Source organism: Lycium ferocissimum, chromosome 6 (genome assembly GCF_029784015.1).
Source record: "Lycium ferocissimum isolate CSIRO_LF1 chromosome 6, AGI_CSIRO_Lferr_CH_V1, whole genome shotgun sequence".
In the NCBI taxonomy this organism is placed as follows: Eukaryota; Viridiplantae; Streptophyta; class Magnoliopsida; order Solanales; family Solanaceae; genus Lycium; species Lycium ferocissimum.
In genome coordinates, this window is record NC_081347.1 from 51881866 (window position 1) to 51905326 (window position 23461).

Here is a 23461-nt window from a genome sequence, read left to right on the forward strand (position 1 = left end):
CCAACCAATCCATACCCATAATCACATCAAAATCTAACATTTCCAGCTCAACTAAATCAACTTTAGTCTGATGATCACATACCACAATCACACAATTTTTATACACTTGTCTAGCTATTACCGGGTCACCAACAGGAGTAGATACCTCAAAAGGTTTTATTGGCTCGGGTTTCACCCCAATATGATCAGCAATATACGGAGTGATATAAGACAACGTGGAACCCGAATCAATCAACGCATAAACATCATGAGAGAATATAGTCAATATACCTGTAACCACATCTAGGGAGGACTCAAGATCCTGACGTCCGACTAAAGCATAGATACGGGCCGAGTGCCCCGAATCGGATGCTCCCCTCTCGTCCCTACCACGGCCTCGCCGGGAATCCGGAGAGTCTGCCCTATCGGGCGCACAGATGAGGAAGAACCAGCTGCTGATCCTGTGGGCTGAACCCTACCTCTACCATACATCGAGGGGAAATCACGTATCAAGTGCCCAGTCTGTCCACAAACATAACAAGCATCTGAACCCTAGCGACACGGACTCGAGTGTAACTTTTCGCACTGATTACATTGTGGGACCGGTAGTCTCCTCTGGCTGTAATCACCTCCAAATTGGGGACCCGAAACTCTCGAGCTCTGGCCCTGCCCTAAATGAATGGAGTGGTCAAATCTCCTGCCTGCAAACCAAGGAGGTGCACTTGTCGCCGACTGTCCTGAATATCTAGAATATGACTGCCTCGATCCCCCTCTATAGTCGCTACCGGCACCCATAGATCTGGCTCTCTTACTCTACCCTCTATCAATATCGCGCTCACCCCTTTGCGGATGTTGCTGCTCTTCTAAATTCTGGGCGTGGGCCTGAATACGGGAAATATCCATCCCTTCTTGCAATGAAGCTGTCAAGCAATCTTTGAACAAATGTGACCCCAAGCCACTCACAAACCTATGTACTCTATCTCCCATGTCGGCCACCATAGTCGGAGCATATCTAGCCAATGAATTAAAGTGAAGGCTATACTCCCTTGCTTTAGATTTAGAAACCTATCCGCACGGGCCCTTTGAACCTCGGGTGGCAAATAATGACGAAGAAAAGCATCCACAAATTCCTGCCAAACCGGGGGAGGTGCATTTTCCTTTCTCGAAGATATCCAGTTATTATACCAAAGGACCGCTACATCCCGGAGTTTGTAAGATGCCAACTCCACAGATTCAATATCGGAGGCATGAATAATTCTCAACGTTCTTAGTATCTCATCAATAAAACCTTGCGGGTCTTCATCGGGCTTTGACCCAAAAAATTCTGGAGGATTTAAACTCATGAAATCACGGGCTCTAGCACTAGTCGCCCTATCACCCGAACCCGTACTCTGCCGCTGTGCCTGAGCGGCAACTAACTGTGTCAATAGCTGAATAGCTTCGGTCATTTGTTGACTCGAAGCACCCGGTGGAGGAACTGGAGGCATAGGAGCCGGAGTGGAGCCGTTCTTGCTCTTCTAAAATAGGCGGAATGTGAGAGGTATTGGATGGAGCCTCATTATGAGATTCACCTTCTTCTATTTGTTGGAGGCTCCCTTTCCATCTGCCTTTCTATCATAGCCTTGCCCCCTTGGGCGGCTGTAGCTTTTCTCTTTGGCGGCATAACTGAAATCATAACGCACAATTAGGGAGGAGAAAATCTTATAACATGGCTCTATGGCACGATCTAATAAGAAGAAGAATGGTCATTTTTCCTAAATGCCCTTGTGACCTCTTGTTTATAAGTGTGGCGCGCTTCACACCCATAAACAAGACTCTACTGGACACGGCTCGTAGACATACCCTAGGATGGAACTGCTCTGATACCACTTTTTTCACGACCCGCCTAGGGGGCCATGACGGGTATCGGAGCTGACTACCTAGCACCACTCATGCTAATCATCATACTCATCTCAAATGCATTTATTATTCTCAACACAACTAGCCATAAGGAAAAACTTTATCACTGCCAAAATATATCTACAATCATATGCATAAGGCCCTCGGGCTATCAAAATAATATATAAATATATACAATGTGATCATCATTAACTAGCCACACATACGTATCTACGAGCCTCTACTAGAGTACTAGACATAAAGACGGGACAGGATCCCGTCGTGCCCAAACATATACACACAAAAGAATATGACCACAAATAGCACCTCCGAAATAGTGGAGTGCTCCGTGAACCGCCGATAAGCTTTTACGAATCTACACCATCTCCCTGTCTACCGTGGGCATGAACACAGCGTCCAAAAAGAAAGGACGTCAGTACGAACATTGTACTGAGTATGTAAGGCATGAATAATACTAACATAATAGAGAAATAATGGAGCATGAGGTAGAGATACAACCTACTTGGCCTTTAAAAGAAAACACATGTTATACATATCACATATACCATCATCGTTAACCCGCGCCCGGGTAACCATCGCACGCCGCCCACTAGTGGTGTCATGTCCGGCCATCTAGGCACGGTGTAATCATATCCCGCCATTCGCGGTGACATGTCCGGCCATCTAGGCACGGTATAATCGTATACTTCGCGGTGACATGTCCGCCTTCTAGGGCATGGTGTAATCGTATGCATCCCGCCTTCGGTGACATGTCCGCCCACAGGCACGGTGTAATCTCGTCATTATATACTTATCATAAAGCATGCATTAGAACTCAAAGATAATCTATAACTATATCGGGGTGACGTAAGGTTGCGAACCCCCGATTCCATTATGGAGTAATCATAATCATCATACCTCACCTTGAAGGAACTAACATCATAAGGTGAGTCTAGCAACAATGAATAACATTAAAGAATCGTATGAGGATCATTAGCTTCGTGGAATTATCATATCATAAGCTTTAGGATCTCTAGGCTTAGACTCATCATCATCGTTATCATATTCATGACATATCTCTCATCTTTATCTCATAAGAGGCTCTTTATCAACATTGACTCATATTTTTTCGGAATGTAAGAAGGTCATGGAAAGATAAAGGGGGTCATGTCATAGGAATCATGTCTTAGAAAAAGAAGGGACTAGCCTTACATACCTTTACGTTTCGCTAACTTTATCACTTGAACGCTTCCCTCCAATATTCACGTTTCTACATTCAAGAGAGTTCATACTAAAATTAGATAATCGAAAACATACTTAAGCTTAAGCTAAAGCTAACGAAAATTGGGTAACATCTCCTTTATTTCGATAACTTTCCCCCACATAATAAACAACTCCCTACATCAATAACAACACCCACAATATCTTAATCAATAACTTCATTAAGCTAGACATTATTAAATGCTCAACATTCCTTATCAAACTCCTTTATAACCCTAACTATAGCACCATACCGTATCCGTCCTCATACAATGTCTCTACAACATCTTTAATACTATTTATAGCAAGATTATACTCATTACATATCAAGAACTATGATTTAAGAATACTACTATTTTCATAGTTGCACTCCATGTTCTCCCCCTTCCATAATCCAAGTCTTTTAACCTCTCAATACTCTTAATAATATGAATTGAACATAAAGCTTACCTTTGATGATGTAGGAATGGACTTTAAATGGAATTACTTCACTTGGAGAAAACCCTAGTTCACACCAAAAGATTCTTGGTGCCCACAAACCCTAGAGAGTACTCTCACATTTGTTTCCACAATTTCTTGGTGTTTTCTCCTTGATTTCTCTTGGGTATATGATGGTATAATGAGAGAGTTTTTCTAGAACTTTCAGGACTTAGAGAGAGACTCAAATCTGAAAATTTGGAGTCCAACTCGTCTATTTATAGCTGGAACTAGAATGTTCTAGATAAGCGATTCGACGGTCACGTCGACGTGTTGACGATCCGTCGACTTGCTCCGTCGACATGCTTCTGCAGATCAGAAGTTGCAGAGCCATATTGACGTGGCGGTCGATGGCCCATCTAAGTGTCTCGTCGATCGATTTCTGCAGATTAAAATTCTCAAAACATAACGACGGTTCATATTGACGGCCCGTCGACATGGTCGACGGTCCATGGATAATGTCTAGTGTCTTCAGATTTCCCTGAATCTGCTCAGCCTGCGTCGGTTCAATCCATTCAGCTTCTAATCCTGTAATATACCTGGAATACCTGTTAGTACCTCCATACACGGGGTAAAATACTTAGCATCCTAATACTGGGGTACAAATCTCCATTTCAAGGCATACTTGACTAGAAAGCCATAAGTTTTTCCTACCATAAAAACGAGAGGTGTAACACTATCATTGCTCTTATGTCTAATCTAGTTGAAAATAACTAGATAGTTGACACTGGGGCATCAAATCATATGGTTCACAATGTTAATCTTCTCAGTAAGTTAGAAGGATTGACTGGTCTGAATAAAAATAAGGTACAATTTCCTGCAGGTGAACAAGTGTCAATTAGTTATAAGGGAGAATCTCTAATACTACAAAACAAATTTGTTTAGAATGTACTCTATATACCAGGATTCAAGTACAACCTGCTATCATTAGTATCAAAAATCACAACGGAATTAGATTGTGCAGTGCTATTCTTTCCTTATTTTTGTGTGTTTTAGGAACTCTCAAGTGGGAAGGTGATAGGCATTAGTAAAGAGGAAGATGGTCTCTACATTCTCAAAGCTAGTAGTGCAGATGTGGTTCTACCTATACTGAAATAATCAGGAACAAGGTTCATTAACAAGTAGCCAGGAATAAAACTTTACAGCAGGGTAGTTCTAATACTGTGCATACTAGCACTAGTTCTGGCATTACTCAGCTGTGTATACCAGTTTGTTATGGCATAAGAGGTTAGGACATGCTTCTCTGAGAGTTGTAAGATGTATTCTTTATCTGAAGAATGCGAAGTTTACTGATCATGTTTGTACTATGTGTCCTATTGCTAAGCAAACTAGGAGTCCTTTCCCATTGAGTCATACTGTTTCTCCTTGTGTATTTGACCTAGTTCTTGCTAATGTATGGGGGCCATATAGAGTTCTTACTCATAATGGAAGGAGATATTTCTTTACACCAGTTGATGACTGTTCTAAATACATCTGGATTTTTTTACATAATACTAAAGCTGATGTGATTGTAGTCTTGAAAGAATTCCTTCTGCCTGTTAAGACTTAGTTGGTACTGAAGTTAAGTGTCTAAGGACTGCTAATGGCACTGAGCTTTTAAATGAGCATGTTAGATGTTTGCTCAAGGATAAAGGTATTTTACATCAAAGCTCATGTGCATATACTCCTTAATAAAATGGAGTGGTAAAGAGGAGACATGGATCTATACTAGATATGGCCAGGGCTCTAAGATTTCAGACTGGTGTTCCTCTAAGGTTTTAGGGTGAATGTGTATTGCAGTCTATCTTCTCAATAGGTTATCTACTCCTCTGTTGAAGGGTATTTCCCCATTTGAAAAACTGTTTTCTAGATCTCCATGTCTTCATCATCTTAGGGTGTTTGGTAGCTTGTGTTATGCAACTTGCTTAAGAAAACATGATAAATTCAATCTAGAGCAATTCCTGCTGTCCATCTTGGTTATTCCTCCACTAAAAAAGGCTACATTCTATATGACTTGTGTAACAAAGTGTTTTTTGTTTACAGAGACATTGTTTTTCAAGAGGATGTGTTTCCATTTAAACATGTTCATGTTGCACCCTCTCCAGTTTTTCCTATAATTGATTTGCCTAACTATGAGATTCCTCCTTCTTGTCCTTCTACTCAACCTACTACAGTAAATCCTGATATGTGTGGGTCTTCACCAACCCCATGTAGCACCTCATCACCTGCCCAGGATCCTCTTCCTCCTATTACTCCTACTATTTCTCAAATAGCATGTCTTATTCCTGATCCTGAACCCAGAAAATCCTTTAGAACTAATAAACCTCCAATTTGGATGCATGGCTACTTTGTCCCCTCTAAAGATTCAGCCTGCTCATATCCTTTGAGCAACTATGTGTCCTATGACAATCTCAGTCTCACATATAAGCTATCCTTGGCAGCTTTTTCTGCTATCTTTGAACGTAGATCTTACACCGAAGCAAGTAAGGATCCTCTTTGGGTGGCTGCTATGAAAGCAGAAATATCAGCTTTGAAAGAAAACAAGACTTAGTCTATTGTGGATTTGCCACCTGGAAAAGTTCCCATTGGCTGCAAGTAGGTGTTCAAAATAAAATACCTTGCATCTAGTGAGATAGAAAGGTATAAGGCTAGGTTAGTTGCTAAGGGTTACTCATAACAACAAGAACTGGATTTCAAAGAAACTTTTTCTCTTGTTGCTAAAATGGTGACTGTTAGAGCTGTAGTTGCTTTAGCAGCTTGTTCATCTTGGTAGATATTTCAAATGGATGTTCACAATGCTTTTTTGCAAGGTGGTCTTCTTGAGGATGTTTATATGCTTGTGCCTACGGGCTTTGCAAGCCCGGGGGAGTGTCAAAGAGTTTGCAAGCTGCACAAATCTTTGTATGGCTTGAAACAAGCCCCTAGGCAATAGAATCTGAAACTTACAGAAGCACTGATAGATATGGGGTTCAGTCAATCACGCTATGATTACTCTTTATTCACACAGATGATGGATGGGGCCTTAATCATAATTCTAGTATATATTGATGACTTACTGGTGACTGGAAGCAGTCTGTGTCACATTGAAAAAATAAGAAAAGATTTACAGTCCAGATTTAAGATGAAAGACTTAGGTGAGCTTAAATATTTCTTTGGTACGAAATTCTCCAGGAGTGACAAAGGAATTCACATGTGTCAGAGAAAATATGTTGTAGAATTCGTTGCGTAAAATGGGTCTTGCTAGCACCAAACCAGTTAGGACACCTCTTGGATTCAATCACAAGCTTATATCAGTTGAATTTGATAGAATTATAAAGGCAGAAGGTGTTGCAGGTCAAGTTGCAAAAGATGCTTTGCTAGAAGATAAGGGAATTTACCAGAGAACTGTTGGGAGGCTATTATACTTGACCATGACAAGGCTTGATCTTGCCTTTGTGGTACAAGTATTAAGCCAGCATATGCATGCTCCCAAGCAATCTCATATGGAAGCAACATTAAGGGTGGTTAAGTACATAAAAGGCACTCGTGATTATGTTTTCTAATGTCAACAAATGGAAACAAGAAGCTTATAGCTTATTGTGACTCAAACTGGGGTTCCTGTGTTGAAACTAGAAAATCAGTAACAGGATATGTAGTGAACTTTGGTGAAAAATTAGTATCTTAGAAGTCTAAGAAACAACAGACTATATCCAAGAGTTCTGCTAAAGCTGAGTTCAGGAGTATGGCAACAACTGTTGCTGAGATCACATGGTTGACTGGTATGTTCAAAAAACTGGGAGTTGACATTGAAAAACCAGTTTCTTTTTTTCTGTGATAGTAAAGCTGCAATTCAAATTGCTGATCATCCAATTTTCTATGAAAGAACCAAACACATTGACATTGATTGTCATTTTGTGAGAGAAAAGATACAAGAGAAGTTGATTCAAACACATCATATTGGCACAAGAGAGCAGATGGCAGATGTACTAACCAAGAGTTTGTGCAAGCCTCAACATGACTATTTGATTGGCAAGCTCGGGATGAAGAACTTGTTTTCATCCATTAGCTTGGGGGGGAGTAAAGAAGAATGTGGGACCAGTGATGTAACTTAAGTGTAATTAATCAGAGTTAGTTGAGTTAGTTACACTTGATTAGTTGGATAGATATTTTAGTGAATAAGTCGGTTAAGTGTGTATATATATACAAGGCAGATAGGACACACAGCTGTACAGCTTCATTTCATCAATACACAGAATGAGATATTTTCTCTCCTTTCTTCCTCTCTAAGATTTCATCTCCATTAATGCTTCCATATCTCAGCTCCTTAACAACCCTCCAATACCATTTACAATGATGCCATAAATAATCAGAATTATTTTTTGATTATGTTCCCCAAAAGGCATCCTAGTCCCTCGGGACCCAGCATGTCACCTATCCCCGCAAGTCATAAACCACATAATGAACCTACAGAAAATCTCATTAAGAGAAAAGGGTTGTAATACTCAAAACGAGTGGATAGGTCATTACAAAAACTATAGATGCTAATCCTTATCTTTAAGTAGTGAGGAAATAAAACTAATAAATTTGTTTTAATTTGTGTGCAATATACATCACAGTCTATTTGATTGAACTATTTATCAAAAGAGGTGACTGTATTCTTTTTCTAGACTGTATTCTTTTTCTACCAACTGAATGCGTATTTAATCTTTCTAGCCTTTTGTTAATTGCAGAAAATTTAATAGCGACATAAGAAACAAGGACACATTTTTTTCTAGGCAAGTTTGTATTGTTATATACAATCTTTCTTACTTGCAATGTTTGAATTTTCTAAAATCTTTTTGCATTTGGATGGTAAATTGGGAGATGTGTTTTGTGTTAAGTATATAGTTTTTCTATTGTTACACCAATTGAAGAAGGTCGCGTCGAAAGAGAAAGAAATAAATAAAAAGAAGAACACATGTTAAAATCTTTCTCTTTATCTTGCTAAACTTTATTTCTATTAATCCTTTGAAGCATTATAATTAATCACTTTCATAAAGAGAGCTTGCAATCGTTATATATATATATATATATATATATATATATATATATATAGTGTAAAAAGGGGGAAGTAAGTTGAACACAATATTATACTAGTCTCTGGATATTTTCTACCACCGCTGCAAGTCAAAGTAACAGTTGGAATTGTGTTGCAATTTTATTTTTTTCTTGCAAACGCTAATCTTATTTTCTCCATGTATTTATTACTTTTAGGGACCTGAAAATGAGTTTCAAAGTGGAAAATATAAATTCCTAAAGACAAGAGAGATGGATAGATAATGCTTTCGAGTGCTTGTGAAATTCACTGAAAACTCTAAACTTCTTATATTAATAGTGAATTGCGTGATAGAAATCCTAGAATTTGGATTTTTAGCTTCATCCTTATTTGAAAGGAAAAAAAAATTCTGAGCCTTTTTTGATGGCTTTTAAATAAAGTTTAAGAAATAATAGTTCAAAAATGTTGACCTAATTTATCCTTAATTAGGGAAGTGAAACGTATATACCAATATAAATGTGGGCGCTAAAGGGTCTAGAAAAAGCAGTCATGCTACCTTTTTTTGTTTATTCTTTTCTTTTATAGAGAAGTGCTAGGGGTCTCAAGAGTTAGATTTGGGGGTCATCCTGGGGATTGGGGGTGGAATGGAGAAATCCAGGGAAAGGTGGAGGTGAAAAAGGTAGCATATGCAAAGTGGGTGGAAAGTAAGGACGAAGAGGAAAAACGGACCAATAGGGAAGGGTACATATAAGATGGCGAAGAAGGAGCCGAAGTTAGCGGTTATTGCGGCTAAAACATCTTCTTTTGAATGCATGTATGTAGACTTAGAGAGAAAAGGCGGGGCTAAGAAGTTGTACAAGCTTGTCGAGGCGAGAGAGAGGAGGGCATGACCTGGATCAAGTGAAATGCATCAAGGACGAGGATGGAAAAGTACTGGTGGAGGAGACACTCATTAGACGGAGATGAAAGTCTTACTTCCATAACTCTTGAATGAAAAAGGGGGCAGGACATTATACTGAAAGATTTTGAGCACTAAGAGAGGAGTCACGATCTTGGGTATTGTAGGTGTATTAAGTTTGATGAGGTTAAGGTACTATTCATAGGATGCACAGGGGAAGAGCGACCGAGCCTGACGAGATCCCGGTGAAATTTTGGAAGAGTGCAGGCATGCGTGTCTTAAATGTCTGATTAATATCATCTTTAAGATGACAAAAATACCAGAAGAATGGAGGTGGAGTACGATGGTTCCATAGTACAAGAACAAGGGGGACATCCAGATTTGCAACAACTATAGGGGTATCAAGCTATTAATACACACTATGAAAGTTTAGGAGAGAGTGGTGGAGATGAGGGTGAGAAGGGGCGTGACTATTTCAGAGAACCAATTTGGATTCATGTCGGGGCGCTTAATAACAGAATTCATTCATCTTGTGAGGGGGTTGGTGGAGTAGAGCAGTTTAGGGAGAGGAATAAGGACCTTCACATGGTGTTCATCGACTTGGATAAGGCTTACGACAAAGTCCCTAAAGAGGTTCTATGGAGGTGCTTGGAGGTTAAAGTGTCCTTGTGGCATACACTAGGGCAATTAAGGACATGTAAGAGGGATTCAAGACCCAAGTAAGGAAAGTGGGAGGAGATTTGGAGCACTTCCCAATCATGATGGAATTGCACCAACAATCACCTATTAGCCCATTTTTATTTGCCTTTGTAACGAATATTTGATGCGTCCTATCCAAGGAAAGGTACCTTGGTGTATGTTATTTTCGGATAACCTAGTGCTGATTGACGAGACCAGTAGGGGAGTTAATGCTAAGTTGGAGGTCTAGAGACATACTCTAAAGTATAAAAGGTTCAGGTTGAGTAGGACCAAGACCGAATACTTAGAGTATAAGTTCTGTGGCATGACGTGTGAGGCTGACATGGAAGTAAGACTTGATACTCATGTCATCCAAAAGAAAGAAAGATTTTAGTATCTTGAGTCCATTATCCAAGACAATGGAGAGATTGATAATGATGTAACATATCGTATTGGTGCGGGGTGAAGGAAATGAATACTCATATCCAGAGTCTTGTATGATACGAAGGTGCCAAGGAAACTCAAAGGCAAGTTCTATAGATTGGTGGTTAGACCAACTATGTTGTATGGGGTGAAGTGTTGGCTAGTCAAGAACTCTTACGTTCAAAAGATGAAAGTTACGGAAATAAAGAGCCCTCAATTCCTTCCAATTAGTGAGATAAGATTAGAAATAAAGTTATCGGGGACAAGGTGAGAGTGACCTCGATAGAGGATAAGATGCGAAAAGCGAGGTTGAGATGGTTGGGGCATATGAAGAGGAGATGCAGGGATGCTTCAGTCTCATAGATGTGTGAGAGGTTAGTTATGGATGGCTTCAGGAGAAGTAGAGGTAGGCCGAAGAAGTATTGGGGAGAGATGATAAGATAGGACATGACAGGTGCAGCTCACCGAGGACATGACCTTAGATAAAAGGTTGTGGAGACACGATTAGGGAAGAAAGTTAGTAGGTAGTAGAGCGTTATCTTGCTTATCATTTCTTGCTAGTAGTCGTAGTATTTCTCTTGTGGTTTCTTGTCATTCGTTTTTTGTTATTATTTACTGTTCTTGTTCTTCGCTTAGCATACTGTTTTGTTATAGCTACTGCTTCTTTTTCCTATTTGAACTGTTTTATTTTGAGCCGAGGGTCTATCGGAAACAAGCTTTCTCCCTCCCAAGGTAGGGATAAGGTCTGCATACATTCTACCCTCCCCAGACCCTACCTGTGAAATTTCACTTGGTATGTTGTTCTTATTGTTGTTAATTATATACATGTATGGAAAAATTTATCCAAATTGTGTTGACTATATTTACAAAATCTCGTCTTTTATTAATTCATGATGTTGTGTATTACATACATGTTAACTTTGTCGTCCTTACAAAAAATATTTGTCTTATAATACCTGTCATTTTAAAGTTCAACATAAAATCAATTTTTTCCCATTTTATCCTTAATAGTAATTGTCTTGAAGATTACAAACACTTCTATCCTAATTAATGTTTTCTTAAAGGCGTCGTAGACATGAAAATTTTATCGGATTTAAAATAGAACTCTAAAAGAAGAGTCTAATTCATCTTCAAACGCTAAGGTCCTTTCGGGTTTCTTGGAGGCTACTCTACCCTAAACCTTAGCTCACATCTATATAGAGGTACATATATTTCCTTTAAAAAAATCTGGAATATCCGATAAACTCATGGGTATTCACAAGAGATCAAGACATCAAATACTGCTTTTATCATAATGTCTGACATTCTTGGAGAACAAATACACCACAAGAAGGTCATCCTACATTCGAGAAATATTCTACTAATAACCGTCCAATTATGGAGATAATTCAAGAGTGAAGAATCAAGGGAATGAACATAATTGCCGTATTGTTTGTATCGTTTCTTCATATTTTGTTTGTGGTTGCAGTTTATTTTCCGCATATCCAAACTTGTTGCAAACAAGTTGGCACGCCCAGTGGGACCGAATCTGCCTTTTCATCTCCTCTCCGACAAATCAAATTCGCGGTGAAAGATGGAAGCCTCATTTTTATGGATACTTCAAGTCTCGTCTTTGAGTTATAGCAAGACTACATCCCGACAAAAATTCAAGTAGGGGCATTTGTAGACATCAAAAATTTATCGGATTTAAAATAGGATTCTATAAGAAGAGCTCAATACATCTTCAAACTCTAAGGTCCGTTAGGGTTCTTGGAAGCTTATTGTCACACCCCGACCTTACTAGGGTGTGATGGGCACCCGACCCCACATCCGGAGCCGAGCGAACCCACAGACTTTTATTACGCACATAATTTTTTTTTCTAATAAAGATAAAATACAAAATACAACTTTCGAAATAATTATTTTCGTTGCTTTCAAATTACATAAACTGCGTAGTCAAATGTAACCAACACATATAACGTATCGGCTGATGGGACGCACAAACCGACAACCAACACCCACGACGCCGTCTCAAAGTCTCAAACACGGATCCGTAAATCATAACGTACAAACTCGACTCGGCGGCACTCGGGGAAAATGGAGCTTGCCATCTCCCGTGGAACATCTTCTATAATAACGACAAATATCCACGAGGCCTGCCGCATAAAACGCAGCCAAGAAAGGGGGTGGATACGGTATATGTATTGATGTACGCAAGGCACGCAACACAAAGAAACGAACTATGGCCGAAAACAGACGGAACTACGGGTGCATACACTACTCGAGAATACGTACACTTACCTTTCGACACAATCCATACATACTATTTCATATGCCGAAAAAGGTACGAAGTAAGTAGGTCAGCAGTACCAAAATGCTTATTTTACAATCACGGATCGTATCGAAGAGGTGCAAAAATCTGAGCGTGCGGGTGACGTCACGTATCGGACGGAGTACTGGAGATATGCAGAATACCCAGATAATATCGTATGTCAGACGGAATACAGAATGTATCGTATGCTCCGATGATGTCATATATCCGGCGGTATACAGAACATACAGAATGTTCAGATGATGTCATACTTCAGACAGAATACAGAGCGTACAGAATGCTCAGAGGATGTCTTATATCGGACCGGAATACGAGCTAGCGCCGAAATGCTCGGATGATATCGTATATCGGATCTGAGAGCGTGCGTAGTGTTCGGATGATAACATATATCGAGACGGAACCCCGAGACGTACGGAAATGCTCGCGTACTTGCTTTCCGGACACGGATCATCATGTCGAATCATATATCACATATCGTATGGAGTGCCGGCCCTCCCCGTGAGGGACGCGGTAAATCATATATATCGTGCAAAGCGTATAACGTGCCGTCTCGGTGAGGACGCGGTGAATCATATATCATGTAAACATATAACATGCCCCGGCCCTCGGTGAGGGACGCGGTATCAGAATCATCATATGCCAAAATCATGTATCATATATGCATATAACGTGCCCGGCCCTACTAGTACGGGACGCGGCGACGAGAATCATCATGCGTCATCCTGGCGCTTACTCCCAATTCTCATGATATATATATACATATAACGGATCCGGCCCGCCTATGAGGGACGCGGTGAACAATGCGAGAGAAAGCGCACGATAACATATCCCGCCTGGACGCGATGAATCATACCTGGTGATGTGCGCACGAGAACATACACCTGGCCGGGACTCGGTGAAAGATACATTGGGTCGTATGCGAGCGCAGTAGTGAGAAACCGTATGCGCGCATAAACCGGACTCGACTTAATACGTACAACTTACCTACATTCAAGGCTTTTAAACAAGTTTCGGGTTCTTAAGAGCTGGTATCGAGAAAGTTATAAACGTTGAAATACTAGAAACCTCTTCGGACTTTTCAAGCGATCCGAAATCGTATACATGAAGAACATTAAGGCTTACGAGAGAATGCTCATATCAAAATACTCATCGTAAGACTCACGTCCGAATACTTATAACCAGTAATACTTATATCGGAATACTCGTGTCAAAATACTTATACCAAATGTTCATAACGTATTGATTATGTCGAAATTCTCATATCGAAGGCTTATACCGAATACTTATATCGTAATATTTATACGAATAATTTATATCGAATGCTTATATCAAAATATTCAAATCGATCATTCGTACGGAAGCGTTTATGCCGAATACGAACCTAAATAATACTCACATCCGAATTACCAAATACTTACAACAAACTCGGAACATTAGCCAAAGGTTTCCATTAATTATCGTACGGAAATAAGGCAAATAGAACAATATACATAGGTCTCGGATTGTGGGCCCACCTCGGGTCAAATGAGGTGGCGTACCCAATTTACGTATTTTACACTTCATAATATCATTCGTGATAGTTTTAAGGTAGTCGGGTCCCATTTGTTCAAGTTCTAGATGTTTAGACAACTTTTCCAACCATTAGCAACATAATTGATTCAATTCTACTGAAAGAAAAAGGGGCAATTTGGACGTGATTCCGAAGAGTAGAGTTGTCCCGAGGTCCAAATTCAAGCCTAGTATATCTAGGACATGCCAAGAGAAAGAAAGGGTAAGCCTTACATACCTTTTCCGCTTCTTAAGCTTCTCCAAATTCGAATCCTGTTTTCTCCAAAATCTACAAATGGTCATGTTTACCAATTATCAATAGTGGACTTTTAGCATTCAAATCTTTAATTCACTATTTGTCTACAGAAATTTGGGCAGCATTTCCCCTATAAACTCAACGTCCCCGAGAATCATCTCGGCCCAAAATATCAACAACAACCCAACAATCCAACAACACCAACAATTATCATAAAACGCACTATAACATAAATAGTTCTCTTTACTACATAATTCAACAACTTTCATTCCAACTTCACATTTCCAAACTAATCTCAATGTTTTCACATTCATTACTAATCAAGATCACTCCAATACAATTCTAAATCATTCCATATCATTTTACAAAATATTCACAAGATATACAAAATATACAAATTTTCCACCAAGACCATAATTCCTCGAAACTTCTAATCCTCAACATACGTATTCATAACATATTTTCATCTTCCAATCTCATCAACAATAATCATAATTTGCACCCTAACAATTCATTTTCATAATTACATAAAACTAGAATAAAATCATATAATTTCCTACAACAACTTAACAATAGATTCTCATGCCAACTTAACCATTTTTCTTTCCTTTACATCACAATACCAACGGACGAATTTATATCGCTATTTTTCCGTTCTAATCCGTTAAAACGTTAAATAAACTTGTTAGCAATGAAAAGGAGCCTTATCCATACCTTAAGAATTCAGCCACCACGTTATCACCCTCCTCCTTGGTTGATTTTTAACTCAAATTGAAGACAACGCAACAGACAACACTTTTCCTTCATGGGCTTCGGGATTCGGGGCTCGGATTTTGGTCAAAATTGATTTTTCTTCTCCAAGGCTTTTTTTCTCTCTATCTCCAGAATTTTCTGGTTGTTCCAGGTCTGAAAATGAGGAGGGAAGTGCTAAAATATCACTTATATAACATGGGTCATGGGCCTAACCCGGTTGGGCCGAGTTGGGCCTAGCCCACCGACCTTTCGGACTTAAAACGTTCATATCTCCTTGTCCCGGACGTCACCTTGGATCCCACGACCTATGGTTGGAAAGCTAATTCAATTATCTACAACTTCTATTTCTTGGTATTTTTCCAAATTCCAAACTTATAATACCATTTTTGCCCCTCAAAGTCGGAATTCACCCGAAAACGTTTTCTTAAAAATATTGGTTTGGAGGGCTTCCACTTTGATTTTGGCCCAAGGGTCCTTCATGAGTTGTGTTTAACTTTACATATGTGATTCATATAACTTGTCACATGTTCCAAAAAAAAAAATCTTAACGTGTGGGCCCCACCTCAGCTTACAAATAATCCGACGTTCAAAAATACGGGATATAACACTTATCTACCCTAAACCTTAGCTCATGTCTATATAAAGGGACACATATTCTCTTGGGAAGACATCTCGAAAATCCCATGAATTCCTGGGATATTCACGAAGCGATCAAGGCATCAAATCATGCCTTCCTAAAATCGTTGTTCGACGTTCTTGGCCATCAAATACATCACAAGGAGGGTCAAATCATCCTACGTTCGAGAAATATACTACTACATTGCCTCGAATCACAGATATAACTAGGAGAGAAGAATCAAGGAATAAACAGAATTGTACCCCAATGTTTCTATCAAAAAAAAAAAATCTTGTTTCTTCATATTTTGTTGTGGTTACAGTTTATTTTCCTCATATCAAAATTTGTTGCGAACAAGCGAATTAGAGAAACACAAGAGATAATTTGATATGGATGGAGTATTAATAATGAAAATTTCTGTTATAAAAAAAAATGATAATTTCCCAACAAAAAAAAAATAAAAAATCAGCAATTTCTGAAAAAAAAAAAAGCCAATCTGTTTTTCCATTTTCCAAGTTTTGACTGTTTGTTCTAAAGGCAGCACTTCTTGCCTGCGGCCAGCATTTTTTTCTTTTTTCTTTTTTCTTTTTGTTAGGAATTTCCACTCTTTATCAAATTCTCAAGAATCATAACCAACGACCAATCTCATCAGATATTGAATGGCGGGAGCTGCCTTACTGCCAATATCGCCATCTCCCTTCAAATTATCCTCAATTTCATGTTCTCTTTCTCCAAGATTTCACTCATTATCTCTCTCTTTGCTTCACCAAAGAAACCCCATACTCACCATTTGCTATGCCAAGGTAGCATTTCTTTTTTTCTTTTCTTTTCCAATTAATTAACTGTGTCTTGGGGTTGTGGGTGGACTCTCTACTCATTTGCTTTAGTTGGGTGCCTTTAATTTTGTTAGAGTTTAGAGTTCGTTCAATGTTAGAGATAATGGCAAAAACACACTTGAACTATCACTTTTTCGCGATTTTCACACCCAACTATCAGTTGTACCCTTGTCCTACCCGAACTATCCCCATCTATGTATCAAAACGCACATGGTGATAGTTTTGGTAGGAAATATCGAGGTGTGTTTTAATAGATACCTAAACTCGAGCTATATTTTAATACATAGATGATGATAGTTCAAGTAGGAAAAAGAAACAACTGATAGTTGGAGTATGAAACTCGCGTAGTTCAGGTAGGAAAAAGGGACAACTGATAGTTAGGGTGTGAAACTCGCGAAAAAGTGATAGTTCAGGTAGGAAAAAGGAACGATTGATAGTTGCGGTATGAAACTCGGGAAAAAGCAATAGTTCAAATGTGTTTTTGACCATTAAATCTTTTTATTTTTAACTTCTTGTTCTAACCCTTTTATGGTTTCTGTTTTTCTTGGTGTTTAGTTTGATGGGTCGATTGGAGAAGCAGCAGAAAGGATGTACAGAATGAATTTTGAAGATGATGAGTTGGTGGAGGAAGATGATGAAGAAGAGAGCGATGAGGAAGAGGAGTCTGAGAGCAGTATTGATTTGCTAATTAGGTTTGTGCAAAGTATGTTCAAGAAGGTTTCCAAGCGTGCTAGGAAAGCTACTCGTTCTATACTGCCAGACGTCATTTCTCCACAACTTGTAAATCTTCAAAGTCTCTTCTTTATCTATTTGTAGTATACTCATGGTTCTGAATAATTGAGCATATAAATAGCACTGGTGGATCCACGATTTTATGTTAGAGGGTGTTGAGTCCTACATAATCTTTTGTGATAACGATTCTGCATTTCAACTATATAGAGTAGAGTTCGAGTTTACGCCCCTAACATATACTCCCTTTGTCCCGGTTGATGTGAGTTGTATTTGCATGGGCACAGAATTTAAGAGAAAAGAAAGACTTTTGAAATTTGTGGTCTAAAACAAGCTATAGAAACTTTTCTGGCTAGAAATTATCTTACTAAGGGTAAAATGGGAAGTTTAAAGTTAAATTGTTACTGAATATAGAAAGATGCCATTTTTTCGAACTGACTAAGAAGAAAAGAGTGTCACATAAATTGGGACGGAGGGAGTAGGATATTTCATATGAGAATTAAATTCTAAATGACTTTGTTGCGGAATCGGTGTCCTTTCTAAAGCACGAGTATAATGCTATATGCTATAGTGCTGCTTATTCTACTGGACTTAGAACTATATTTCTTGGATTGGGAGGTGACTAAGTAATTGACTGTGTTAGGATGCTAAAAAACTTGGCATCATTTTTTGTTTATTTATTGGTAGATGTATGGCGGCCATTAGTTCCGATTGAATGATAAACTTTCTTTTCTTTGTGTGTGGAGGGATGTAACAGGCAATGGTGTCAATTCTCAAGTAGCTCGTTCTTTTGACTTCTGTTTCTCAACTGTAGGTGCATCTCTGTTTCAGTTCCACAGACCACCCGATCCCCTTCACATGGCTTTCTTCACCTTTTACACAAATTGGCCATCTGCGGTTGTGGCCACATAAACCCCTAGCCAGTAGCCAGTCTATCCTCATCTCAAGCCTTCTTAGCAGAACCTGGTGCTCTGTCGTGTGCTCAAAGTAAATTAGCTGCATACTCTCATGCTTCCAAGCGCCTTAAGCATAGTCTCTACAAAGTCATCATCTTAGTCTTGTACTAAAAAACAATTGCATCCATCTTGGACTATGGAAATGACAACCTCATGGTAGAGCTCGTCTTCAGTGGGGGGTTTGCGCTCATTTTGTGCTTGAGGCTTTGACCGTGACTATTTAGAATACTCTTGGCTAGCAACTCATAAGTTGTGTATGTGCATCTGTAAGGTCACTGGTCACCTCTTGATACTGAACATTGCTCGAGTAGGGGTATTCCAATTCTTGAATTTGTGCAATTGCCTTGGGCCTTGTGCTTGTGTCAACAGAACCAACTTATGCATCACCATAGCAGGTCATTCTTAAGTCCTTGACTTGCTTCTGGTGCACATGTCATATACTGTCCGCACTTAGCATGTAGCATTACAAAACATTTTCACACAATATAATGGTGCTCCTCAACTACAGTTCTAAGCCAGTTGATCCTTCTCTCAAGATTGAACCCTGGCCAAGCTCACAAATTAACACATGAGAATCATAAGAGTGTTGCCTCAAGTGTTTAAAACATGGAAGAGCTTTTTACTCACAAAATTTAGCCTGCAAAACACATACTAATGCCCAATTTTAGTACCAATATTGTGCATCGCCCATAGATTTTCCTAGCTTGTTAGTGACCCTTTTATTTTGAAAGGTAATGATAAAATTCATTATAAGTCAGTACCAAAAAGGTTCAAGAAAAGTACAACCTAGCTCGTTAGTGACCTTAACCACTCCTTCAACTAGGCTAGACAAAGTTTTGAAGAAGCCACTCGAGATTGCTCACTTTGTGCAGCTTGCTGGTGGCATTCACAGAGAAGATTAGTAGGCGGTCATAATTATGTCTCCTCTTATATGTCATAGAATAAATAACCTAACATGATTGAGTTGACATGCTTTTGCCACTATGTCATATTGGACCCTATCTCCCTACAGACTTCAAATCAGACAGCTCAGTTCCTATGGACTCATTTCAACATCCCCTTTCCCCTGTCAAGTTTCAATTCATTTTCATACTTGTGGACAGTGTCATTGCCCTTCAAAAGTTGCGTATGATTACAACAGCGACGAGACTTATGGCAAGTCAAACTTGTATTAACTAAATTGGAAACAATGCCAATTAAGTGTGTGCAGTCTTGCACCTTAACATCTTTCAAGCTTCATCTCTAGATTTCACTCCCCTTGAATTCAACGCGGTGACTGGTACTCTTGCTACACTCCATGTAAGTATTACAGAAGTTAATAATCTATCTCTTTTAACCGAAAAGTCACTCAACTATGCTTAAATATCGTAGAAAATGTTTCCTTCTGGTGACTTTTCGTAATATTTAGGTAAGGTTGATTGACTTTTTTGTTACTAAAAATAATTTAGTGGCTTTCATGATACTTAGGTAAAATTGAGTGACCTTTTTTATCGCAAAAAATAGTTTAGGGAATTTGGTGCAATTAGAAGTGAAAGTTAAGTGATCATTCATGAAATTAACCCCCGTCGGGATCACCCTTGGTATAATAGGTAGTAAGGCCTTCTCTGACATTATGGACGGTTGAGAGATAACTGTTTATTAGGTATTCTGGGGCACTACTGTGGTCTTCTTCCTTTGGTGAAAAGCAGCATATCTTGAGGCATTCACTAGCAGCTCTTGAATGAGGACTTGAGAAAAATCATAACTCAACATGCTCTTTGTGGATTTGGTGTGTTTGGTATGATAGAAATTCTAAAAATTTGTTCAAAGTATAAGTCATTCCTGGTGTTTGGTTTCCAAAAAATATTCTCCAGAGAAAATTTTCACAAGAAAAAATGACTTCCCTCACTTATGGGTGGTAGTCGATTTCATTGACAAGTATCATAACTCTTAACTCCATATCACAACTTTAAACAACATTAGACATTACTATCATTCTTCATTACTCAAAATTTTCACCAAAACACTATCCACTTTGCTAATATTATTATATATCTTTCATAAAATAAATTTCCTTTTTTTTCACCCTTCAACCAAACATCTAGAAACATTTTGTAGAAAAGTATTTTCTAGAAAATAAGTCATTTTTTTGAAAACATTTTCCTGAATGACTTCTGTCATACCGAACACACCCTTTATCCAAAAGGAATGGGCTTCTGTTTGTTATATTAAAGATGCGTGTAGCAAATTCTTTTAAGACTAGTACTCAGGGTATTGCATCATCTGTAAATTAGTTAAAGGGTTTTGGGCGCAGCAACTCACTTTTTATGTTTTCTCACTTGAAGCTTTGCATGAACAACAATCTCACGTGAATATTATTTGGTTTCCCAACTAAGATGCATTCTTTAACCACCTGCTTAAAAGGGAAAATATTGTTTAACCAAATTCAATTACTTGTCCAGTTGCACGGTAGTAGTTCTCACATCTCCTGATGTGCTGGCATGATGCTTCTTCTTACTTTTCTGAGTTAAGTTTATTTTTGTTTTCATGTCAACATAAGTCCATCCACCTTCATAAACTTCAAATCAGTTCACACCAACTATAATACCATGTTTCTTTTCTTTTAAAACCATCTTTGGGTTAGCAGTGTTTTGCTTAGTTTCGAACTTCTAGTGGATTTTTTTTTTTTGATAATTTTTTTTATTTTTTTTATTTTTTATAAAGGAACTTCTAGTTGATTATTTACATAAGTTATGTTCAGAATCATCTCTTCCATCTCTTCTCATTGTTGGAGGAATGCAGGTCTCTTTTGCAGTTGATGGCGTTCTAATTTTGGCTTCACTCTCCATCTTGAAGGCATTTCTTGAGGTATATTCCTCCGCCGTGTCATTTTCTAAATGTTTTACCTGAATGGACCTTAGACACACACACACACACACACACTCCCTCTCTGTAATGGCTTGTTGCTTGTTTTATGGGTTTGCCCGGTTAACAAATCTGTTTTAAAGCTTCTTTTGTGGATGCAAGCTGCCTTTAATCCACTAATTAAAGGAAACAGATATGCAATTCTAAGAATGGGATATAGAAGAGGTCATTATAATTTGTCAAACATAAACCTTACAAATTAAAAGTGTAAATCTAGGTCTTTTGTTTTGTGTTTTCCAATATCCAGAGTCATGGAAAGTCCTTTGCATCTAGAATGTGTACTAAATATAATTAATGTATATACAAGCTATGATACTCTTTGCTGCCCTATTTGTTTGTCATTTTTCATTTGTCGATGGTCAATTAGACCAACTTCACAACTAGATTGGATTTATTTTGTAAATTGAATATACATGTTCAAAAATTGTGCGAAGAGTACTGCTCTTCCATCACGATTTGTATGATACTATTTCCAATCTGGGACTTCCCAAATATTTGATGCCATCCCATTTATATACAATCTTGAGACTTTTCAAGAATTCAAATTTGTTAAGCTATTCCGACTTTTTTACTTTGATATTTTCTTTATCAAACTTTCAACCTCTGCATTATTATTTTCTTCTCCACCACTTACACAACATCTAAGTCAAACTTAACGTCTTCTATTTCCGTAACGGTGGCGTTCGGGTTCTACCGAGTACCTATCACCTCCCACCAGCATAGGTACGAGTGACTCTGCCCACCAAGGATTTGGGAAACGGAAGAAATAAAATTTAACTTCTTAAACGCCATTCCGGTCAAGTACCCTCGTATAAAAAATAGAATCGAGGGAGTATAAATTAAAAAGTTCTCATCTCCAATCAGCGAGAAATAGAATAAAGAAAATGTCAGTGCAAGATAACTAAGTTGGACTAATATTTTGGACAGAGAGTATTTGTGATCTACTGTGATAACTAGTCTGTTGTTTCGGGTGTGTGTGCACGTGTAAATTCTGCCACTACTTTGCACTTTGTTATATTCAATCTTTAAACATGAAAAAGCATTCTTGGTGCTGCTTTGTGTACTAACAGGGAGAAAGAAGTAGATGGGAAGATGAAAAAAAAAAAAAAAAAGTTAATATCTTGTCCCCAAGCATTAGGCGATAAGTAATTTACTCTTCCACTAGATAGTTACTTGTAGATTAATCAAGGTTATCTCTGGATGCAACCATGTTGTAGTTCTATTTGATGTCGACGGTTTCTGAAAAAGCACTTGTTTCATTGTTTATGACCCAACAAAGGCCCATTAACTGATGGCCCAAAATCTTCAGCCGCTTCAGATTACACATCACAAGTTAAGGTTTTTGTAAAAAGCAAATTTATGTCTTCTATTCTAATTTAGAGCATGCTTAGCAGCGGTTAAAAAGATCAACAGCCGCTCTTGTGTGGATAAAATGTTGGTCTTTAATTGAACTCTACTACTGCCTGTTCATGATGGTTTTGCCTTCTATGTGGTCCGCACACTTGGTGGTGCTGTCTTTGTAGCAATTCTGTTATTACGTGTGCTCTGGTCGGCTGTTTCCTACTTTCAGTCTACTGGTTCAGATTTTAACAGTGGTGGAAGTTCCTATGGCAGAACACAACCCGTTGCATGATTGAGCCTAGTCAATATCTTTCATCTGGTTAATCTTTAACGGTATATCATTAATTCCTTAAAAACAACAAAAGCTGTTATTAGCATTAAAAATGTTCTGTAAGTAATAGTGACTTAATTTGGCTATGTAAATTTTACATGTTTGAAGATTTTGGCAGATTTTATAGGGAGTAGCTTCAATTTGGGTTTGGCACATCTTTTGAAATGACTGATGAAGCTGTAGTTTTGCTTCCTATTGAGTTGTATATCTAGAGTCGGATTTAGGATTTGAAATGTATGGGTTACTATGGCAACCTCAAATTAATATACAATGATAAATGGGTTTACGGTCAAA

General features: G+C 38.5%; 1 protein-coding gene across 1 annotated transcript; it reads left to right on the top strand.

The window, feature by feature from the left end:
- The first annotated feature begins 16624 nt into the window (after positions 1–16624).
- LOC132059788 (protein SHORT HYPOCOTYL IN WHITE LIGHT 1) lies at positions 16625–23461 on the top strand. The gene is made up of 4 exons (XM_059452570.1): positions 16625–16873; positions 17462–17686; positions 21373–21445; positions 22992–23461. Exons 1-4 carry the CDS (start codon positions 16730–16732, stop codon positions 23126–23128), a joined length of 579 nt encoding a protein of 192 aa, XP_059308553.1. The 5' UTR covers positions 16625–16729; the 3' UTR covers positions 23129–23461.